This window comes from Carassius gibelio, chromosome B3 (assembly GCF_023724105.1).
Source record: "Carassius gibelio isolate Cgi1373 ecotype wild population from Czech Republic chromosome B3, carGib1.2-hapl.c, whole genome shotgun sequence".
Classification (NCBI taxonomy): Eukaryota; Metazoa; Chordata; class Actinopteri; order Cypriniformes; family Cyprinidae; genus Carassius; species Carassius gibelio.
The window spans coordinates 16,185,893-16,194,928 of NC_068398.1; the positions used below are offsets into that span (position 1 = coordinate 16,185,893).

At 38.9% G+C, this 9,036-nt stretch overlaps 1 protein-coding gene across 1 annotated transcript; it reads left to right on the forward strand.

Moving 5' to 3' along the window:
* Positions 1 to 803: 803 nt before the first annotated feature.
* On the forward strand, positions 804 to 8,677 carry arf2a (ADP-ribosylation factor 2a). The gene is made up of 5 exons (XM_052551291.1): positions 804 to 927; positions 4,883 to 5,040; positions 5,543 to 5,653; positions 5,737 to 5,861; positions 6,549 to 8,677. The coding sequence occupies exons 2-5, from the start codon at positions 4,893 to 4,895 to the stop codon at positions 6,708 to 6,710; spliced, it is 546 nt and encodes a 181-aa protein (XP_052407251.1). The 5' UTR covers positions 804 to 927; positions 4,883 to 4,892; the 3' UTR covers positions 6,711 to 8,677.
* Positions 8,678 to 9,036: the final 359 nt, after the last annotated feature.

Genomic DNA, 9,036 nt, shown 5'->3' on the forward strand with positions numbered 1-9,036 from the left:
ACATTTACATTTAGCAGACGCTTTTATCCAAAGAGACTTACAAATGAGGACAATGGAAGCATTCAAAATCAACAAAAGAGCAAAAAAGTGCTTTAACAAGCTTCAGTTAGCGTAACTCAGTACACATAGCAAGGTTTTTATTTATTTATTATACAATAAAAAGAAAACAGATATAATAGAAAAAGAATAGAGCAAGCTAGTGTTAGAGGCATTTTGCTTTTGTTAATTGTATGATAAATAAAAAGAAAACAGATAGAAAACATGAATATATTTTATAAAGTTTTTTTCCCCCTAACAATCAGTTAGTAAATGAATAATTCTCTGCAAGAATGCAAGTCTATAATATAATAGAATAGAGAGTGCTAGATTAAGATTGTCAGATAAAGATTATTATCATTATTATTATTGTTATGATTATTATTACAGGCGATGTAGGACAAGGCACCTGACACGTTGTAGCATCTTTGCCACTAGAGGGTAACCTCATACAGTACCTATGTTAAGGCTACAAGCTACACTCAAAGCAGCTAATCTTATATTTATAAAGTCCTCTTCCAACACAACCTTGTATTCATTTATCCCCTTACTTCATAATTACGTATTCCTCTGGTGAGCGCGCTTCGAAAACATGAGTTTCTCATCAGAGGCGTATTTGCTAAACATATTCAGGTCGACTCATCTTTCATTTTGCATGGGAAAAGGCGGCCTGTACACGCGTCCCTCGGCCCTTACGCCCACGATGCAGTCATTGGACGACGAAAATAACGGGGCGGAGTTTCGCATGCACTCTGGACAATGTGATTGGACTACACTTACGCGAAGGCGGGGCCCATGACGCCAGTGTCCTCGGACTAGAGAAAGACGCCATTTTGTTTTTTAGCGGTGAGGAGGAGAACCGGAAAAATCGTAGCGAAACTGCACCAAAAGGTAAATAATGCCGAAACCCAACATTTTGCGATGTTATTCTGACGTTGGTCATACAGAGGTCTTTCAGTTTACATGTCGTCTACATGTAGCCAAGAGAAATCGTGACCTCGGTTAATGAATTATCATTTCAGTCAGGGAGGCTAACAGGCTAACCAACGGATGTTTGCTTAGCTGATGTGGAACTGCACAACCAGTTCGCGCCTACTTATCCGAATATACAGACACGTATACCTTTTTTTCCGCGTAAACGGTTTTTAAACATGTCTTCGAAACTGTATAGTTGCTCAGAAGTGACCGGAGTGCATAAGTAGCAGTGAAGTAAACAGTAAGGTGATCTAGTTATGCGCTTAACAGACGACGAGGCGTCGGTCGCGACACGAGCAGAACGATCCCGTCATCACGAACGCTGACAGTCTGCATAGATAATTATGAGATCTAGTTTTGCGTTTTAGCTAGCAGTGTAAACATAAATCAACGAGGAACTGAACTTAAAGGCAGCGTTAGATTTACTGTGCGTAATCTGTGAGTGTGAATGATCGTTAGGCCGTGTTTCTGATATCGTCGATAACGTCGTTTCTATCGCTTTGTTTTTCAATTGTCAAGTGTTGCGTCTGTCTTTACGCGTTCATTAGAAATCAAGGCTCTGTAACGTTACATGTTGGGAACCTTATGCATGTCTAAAGCGGTTTGCCTTTTGGCATACGGGAACAGGATCGATCCAGTCTTTTGCATCATAAAAAATACATGAAAAAAAAAAAACCCCGGTGATGGGATGCCATCTTTCGTCTGTCTGCAGAATTAGCAGGTGTCAAACACCGGGTTTGCATTGAGATGTATGAAGGAATCGATTCACTCAAAGTGTAGTTGCAGTTCGATGGAAATGATGATTCGTTTAACCTCCATTCAGTTTTAGGTCAGATGAGAAAACTGGATCTGTTTTTAAACGTGTGGTTGTACCGCTTCTGGTTAAATTGTAAGGTGTTTCGTAAGCAGCCTCACAGTCACTCTGATCATGAATGACTGTCGTGTTGATTTCTAGTTAGGAAGCATTTCTCGCTATAATTGGCTTTCTCTCGCAACATTGACACTGTGGATGGGATCAGACGTTGTCATGTGATTTTGTATTTTGTAAGCCTCTGTTATGCTCTCACTTCCTAGTATGCTGATAAATAGGTTATCGCAACCATTTCAGTCTTTGATCTTTTTGCACTTTTAAAGAGCATTTTCATCTTTTTTTTTTATATCTTACATGTATCAAGAGTTTTTAATCTCAGTGGATTAGCTCATTAGAGATTTGGATGTATTTGTCACATAGTTTGTTTTTGTTATTGATGTTTTTTTTGTACATCATCTAAAAGGACATGTTTAATGTTATGATTAATTAGCTTGATCGCTGCTATTATTTTTGGAGCCTGAAGTGACTGCTGGATGGGAAGGTGTTGATTTCTCTCATTAGGGGTTGTTCGTTAGCCAGAGTTTGTAAAGCGTTATGTTCTGACTTTATTAAGGTTTTCTGAATTTCAAATGAAAGCTAAGTCTTAAGAGTTTCTGTTTAAACATTTTGTTAATATTTTTTTCATTTTCTTTCCCAGATACCAGGAATGTTGTTTCTCGATACTCCCTGCCGGGAAGATAAACATTTCCTGTGTGTAACGCGTTTAGGGAAAGTCACTTATTGTAAATGTTAGCAGACAGTTGCTGGAGTTACACAGGAGAAACACAATTTACACTACTGTTTAAAAGCTCGGGGTCAGAAAGATTTTTTTTTATGACTTAAATATTTTGTTTAGCTGAAAATAATAATTTTGCTTGAGCATCAAATCAGCATATGAGAATGTGAATGCAACTTTGATGTCACAGAGATAGAGATTTCTTTCAAACTCATAACAAAAATCTTACCAACCCCAAACTTTTGAATGGTAGTGTATGTGAATGTTACTCTGCATTTAAGTATTAAGCTGAAAACTTCACAGTAAGAATGGGGTCATTATTTAAGCTTGGGCTTAACCTTAAATGCCATCAGTTTCAGCATGACTAGTTCGGTCTGTTGTAACCAGTGGAAAATACAAAAAAAGTGTCAGCAACACTCATCAAATCTGATGCATGATTTTTAAATGTGTCGCTGCACAGAGCGACAAAGTGTATCACTGTGGTAAAAATAGAGCAAAATTTCACTTAACCACTTTATGTTAAGACGTTTATTTGAAACATTACTGGCATCATATATATTTTTAATTTAATCAAGGCTTTGTAGACTGATGATTGAGGTCATCTTCAATTTCATGTGTGAGGATCTAGCTTTATTTACACAAGACATTGTTTAGTGTACAGTCATGACTATAGTAGCTTCATTAGCAAGAGCTTCTCATTTCACCTTTTCTGCTCAATAATTCAACTTCTTTGGTTCTTGTAAATAATTGATGTGGCTTAATTTGTTGCTGACAAATCCTATGGCCAATTAAATAAATCTTTGAATAGGTCCATTGTTCTTACAAATGGTTTGGTCTTACCTTTTCTGTCTTTATCTGAAACACACATCGACCATAATGCAACCCATCTGACAGATCAGTGAGTCAATCTGTGAAAATGTGTGCAAGTTACAGAATGAGTCAGTTTTTTTGTAGTACTTCCTTGTATTTGCAAGGACTTCTGCCAATGATGTGGCCCCTTGTATGGCACATCATTTCAACAAAAAGGGCGTTTTTCAAATAGTTTGGGGCTTATGTAGTCATTTTGTTCTGTTGGGACTTTGTTTTAACTCTGGTGTCACTGCATTCTGAAGCCCCACCTCTCCTCTGTTTAACCCAAAGGGCACTGCACTCACAATCTCATTGGGTGTGTTCTCACACCATTCTTAGCGCCTAGCTTTTGTGACACATTGAGACTCGAGTAGACTAGACAATGCACATTCCTTCAGATTAAGTACTTGTGAACGACATCTTTTTTTGTCCTTTGTGCAGCTGCAGTCTTCTGAATTATTTTTGCACAAAATGTATTTTTCATTGTCTAAAACTGTAGTTTGTCGCTTGAGTTACAGTTTAGGTATTTGAGTGTAACTCAGTCGACAGGGACCAGGATCTCCAGTGTTTCTCTCTCCCTGTGTCTCTGATTAATTCAGTGGGCAGGTGTCTCCTCTTACAGGTTTGTCAGGTTTCTGGTTACCTCCTGTACTCTTCTTTCCACCGATGGCATCTTGCATTCACCTCATCACTGCTGGGCATTTTGTTTCTCTGACTGTCCTCCCTCCTCTTTTCTCTTCACATGGTGAATCAGCCTTGACCTACACTTGTTTCCCCAGAGTCAGATGTGGTTGAACCATAACAAGCATTCAAAGCACATTGAACCCTTAATCAGTTCCTGTGTAAATGATTGTGGATTAATGGATTTCAAATGAATGCTATGCATTTATTTAGCAGATACCTGAATTTGCAGTCTACTTCAGAGTGATTTGGGGTTAAGTGCTTTGACTTGAAGGATCACCTCTGGCAGGGTTTAACCTTTTGTTTTTTCAGTCTTCTTCACACTGATCACTGCTATTATGTGTTCTTCAGGCAGTCAAAATATTGTTTGCCAGTAGTAATGAAGTTGCTGTTGATTTTGTTGTTTTGGTCAGTAAAGATTTTGTCAATTTCAATTGGACAGTGACTTGAGTCTGCTCTATAGACTTACTTTATGTAGCTAGTTGTCTGTTGTGTCTTCAATTTGCAATTTGTCTTCCAATAAGATTTTAAACTCTTATTGGTCTACCGACATTTAGGACATCTGCTTGTTACATTCAAACGCACATTAAATCTTTTGTAAAAGTTGATCCGCCAGCTAATTTCTCTACAGCAGTGATGCTACAGGGCTACCGCAAAAACAGAAGTTCAAAGACAAAAATCTAAAGACTGCTGCGCACTTGTTTCTCTGGCGCATAAGATCTAATTCCATCTACCTTCTCTGTTCCTCTCTGCAGATCCGCCACCATGGGGAATATGTTTGCAGGCCTCTTTAAGAATCTCTTTGGGAAGAAAGAGATGAGAATTCTGATGGTGGGCTTGGATGCCGCTGGAAAGACCACCATCCTGTACAAACTAAAACTGGGAGAAATAGTCACCACCATCCCCACTATCGGTCTGTGATTCTTGCAATTTTACCATGCTTTCTTTCTCAGATTTCCGTATTTCAGACTAATAAAATTGTTTTGCAACATGCATTAGTATTCATCACATGAGTGCTGCGGTTTTATTTTTTTTCTCAGTGTGCTTGGCTCTGGAAATGTTTTCTTCTCCATGGGCATTAAATAGTTAAAAGGCATGCATAAATTCAACCAGCTCATTACATAGGCCTACTTTAATTTGAAGAAAAAAAAGTTTCCTGTATATTTACCTTTTATTTGACTTTTATCCATTGTCCCTCCCCTGTCTTATTCCATCTCTTTGTGTCCTATCTTATCCCATCTCTTTCTCTGCTGTCTGTGTGTGTATGTGGTTAAATTCTTTGCCCTGGGGCTGTAGTGTTATTAGAGCGGGGCCCCAGCATGAGACACAAGAAGTCCATGCCGTTTCACCCTCATTCCATTTGTACCTCTTTTTTTTTGAGCCAGTGTTTAACTTGTCCCCTTTTCTCTTTGCAGGTTTTAATGTTGAGACGGTAGAGTATAAGAACATCAGCTTCACTGTGTGGGATGTGGGCGGTCAGGATAAGATCCGGCCGCTTTGGAGGCACTATTTCCAGAACACACAAGGTGAGTGTCCACAGATACACACAGAACCAGGTATTGTGCAACTCTTGGGTGCATACTTAAGTCTGTCACTGTTATTTCCACAGGCCTGATTTTTGTTGTGGACAGTAATGATAGGGAGCGAGTGAATGAGGCGAGGGAGGAGTTGACGAGGATGCTGGCAGAGGACGAATTGCGAGATGCCGTGCTGCTCGTCTTTGCCAACAAACAGGTAAAAGAGAGAAAAACTAAATTCTTTATCAGCATCAGCAGTCCAAGTATTAATTTGGTTCTTTTTCTGAAATGCAATAGTTCTTTAAATAAATGCGTTTCTTTTGAACTTTTTATTTAGTTTGAAAAAAATATATTAAGCAGTGGTTTTTTTTTTTGGTGCTTAGTTTTTTGATCCCCAATTCAGCATATACTTCAGATTTGCTGCAAAACATCTATCTTTTGTCACCGAAGGAATAAATTGCATAGTAAAATAGAAAACATTTTTTAAAACGTAATGAAATGTAAGCATAAGGGAATTTTTTTTTTTCGACACCAAAATTTTGATGTAAAAAATTCCCTCTGTAAGTTTTGTAGATTAAATGCACCAAGCACTGGTGGATTACTTTTCATCTCTAGACTGATTCAGACCACTAACTCATATTTTTTAACTACTGCACTGGCCGTGTTTTTGGTTATGTTGTTGATTAATTAAAATGAACTGTTCGTTTCAACTGAAGTTAGTTCAGCAGAACACAATGACATCGGCAGGACAGGCAGCACATTTTCACACAACCAGTAAAAAAAAAACTTGCATAGCCAAAAAGATCTTGGGATTTTATGAATCAGTGTTTCAGAGCAATTAAAAATTATTTTTTTAAAGGCTCAGTATTTGACTGCATTGCTTTTTCCATCTGTTGCGCAACAGGACCTGCCCAATGCGATGAACGCAGCTGAGATCACAGATAAGCTGGGCCTTCATTCCCTGCGTCATCGTAACTGGTACATCCAGGCCACCTGTGCCACCAGTGGGGATGGCCTGTACGAAGGGCTCGACTGGCTCTCTAACCAGCTCAAAAACGCTAAATGATCCATTCCACCCTCTCCTCTTCTGTCAGCGCTGTGTGTGTGTGTGAATGTGTTTGAAGGGTGACAGCACTGGTTTCAGTCTTGCCCGGTTGCCCAGTTTATCCATTTCTTTCTCTTGTCCAGTCTTGTATACGTCAGAGACTCTGCCCAGTGCTGTCTATAATACACATGCAAGAGTGTGTGTGTTTACGTGTGCATGTGTGTGAACTGAGGGTGGGAGTAGCCTTGCTGTGCCTTTCAAAATAGACACTCAGTGTACAGCACGGTTCTCTCTTTCTCTCTCTTCTCCCTCCTCTCCCCGTGGTTTTCTGCACGCAAAGAATGACCCAGGATGTTAAATATTTCTGTTACCTAATACACTGAAACCAGACTATAGGCCTGATTTGTCCCTTTCCCAATGTTTAAAGCAATCACGCATGTCTAAAATGTTACAAGGTGTGAGTTGCCATCCTTTGACCCCACATTTGATAAAACTCATTGTAACCTGCATCAGGTTGGGAAAAAAAAAAGAAGGAAAAAAATCAGACAATAAAGTTTTCTTTGCCATCCATTCTTCTTCGCGTTATTTGAAAATCATTCTAATGCTTTTAGGTACGTCACTTGACGCTTTCCATGTGAACACCAGTTCGCCTTCCCCACTGCTGTCCTCAGTCAAGCGCATTCAAGCACAAGCCTGTGAAACCTTTCATTTATACAAAGTTTGTACAGCGTCTTAAACTATTGCCTGTGGGGAAGAAATCATTTGACCCTGTGTGTTTGCTTTATTTGTTTTTTTTTGGGTGGGTCTTGCTGATCATTCAGTCAGATCCCAGGCACTAACAGCCTTACATGTGTTTTGATTGCCATGTAAGAGACGACTGCAGAAGTGATGAGTGTTTGTGGGAGGATGAAGGGGAGGGAGCCTTCTGCTGGAGCAGCAAGGCCTTTTGTGAGCTGCTCCCACTCCAGTGATTCTTCTTATAGCTCTCTTTTTTTGATCATTTTTTCGTTAGTATGGTCTCTTTCAAGTTGTGCTGCATCATATGTAGTCAGAATATCATGAGTGTTCAGGTGAGGCCACTAAGGGCTTTTTTGAGATGCATTCATTCTTCAAATTGTAATCTAAAATTGAGATGCATGATAGATAAGGATCCAGACACATGTGTAACTGATCCAGAGTCGCCACCGAGCTCCAGTGGTTCCTCTGTTGTTATAAGAGAACTGCAGAACAGCTGCAGGTCAAAATGCAAACTCCTCCAGCCAGCTTCAGTCCTCCCTCTTCCATTTCTCACATTCTTTCCTCCTTCCTTGTTCCTCTTCATCAGTCGATGGCTGCTCTACCTGATGCACCAGTCCATTTTGAAACTCGTCACTGATAGAATCAAGCACCAGCAGAGAGATGTTCGCTTCGAGAACGTGTACACACATCTTGTAATAATCCAAAACTGACAAACACGTTTTGTTTTCCTTCATGTTCCAAAGGTAACTGCAGTGTTGCATACAGCACTGAGCATTGAGCTGTAACGATCGCAGCGGTCCTAACCCTGTACTGACCTCTCACAAGGGAATAGGTGACGTTTCACAACGTGTAAAACTTGATAGCAACATAAATGCATTTTGTTGGTTAGTTTTCTTCCCCCTTCGTCTGTCACCAAAATTCATGTTTCTTAACTCTAATATTGTTTTTTGGGCCTTTTTAGTTATTCTGATACAGATCTACTGTAGTAGAGAAAGATTTATTTGAATAAGCATCATCTATGACAAGTAATTAAAGTGTATGAGTATGAAATGTATTTAGCTTGCAGATTTCATTTAGCTATCCTATGTTCAGACGTGAAGCTTTAATTTCAAATTTTCTGTAAAATAATAGGAGCAAGAAACGTGCACATGTTGTTCTTTTATGGAAATGGTTATTAGCTTTTTTTTTTTTAACCCATCTTGTAACATCTGATAAATGCACTATAATAAAGAGATCTCTATTACAATTAACTTTTGTTGTTCCTTTATTTTACAACCTCTGTAAATATTAAAATTTTCTTTATGTCATAAACTAGTTCATCTCCAGGTGGTGCTGTGGAACTGATGCTGACAAGCCAAGAGTTCTATAGCAATCAAACTGACACGCATGCCTTATAAAGACATTAAGTCAACATTTAAATGTTTTGGAGCTTTCATATATTTACCTTAACAGTTTGGGGAAAATACAATCTTAGATTCCTTATGTTCTCAGCTGTTTAAGCATTTACACAAACCATTGTTTCTAATACCCAAATTTAAAACAAGACTCAAAACGGAACCATTACAGACCATCTACCATTTTCTTAGCCTAATTGTTTTGGAGAATTCTA

What these genes read in the sequence shown, in the direction of transcription:
- arf2a (XM_052551291.1), top strand. Translation starts at nt 4,893, where the DNA reads ATGGGGAATATGTTTGCAGGCCTCTTTAAGAATCTCTTTGGGAAGAAA. An exon ending in CTATTTCCAGAACACACAAG is followed by an intron (nt 5,654 to 5,736) that starts GTGAGTGTCCAC and finishes TTATTTCCACAG; the next exon opens with GCCTGATTTTTGTTGTGGAC. An exon ending in TCGTCTTTGCCAACAAACAG is followed by an intron (nt 5,862 to 6,548) that starts GTAAAAGAGAGA and finishes GTTGCGCAACAG; the next exon opens with GACCTGCCCAATGCGATGAA.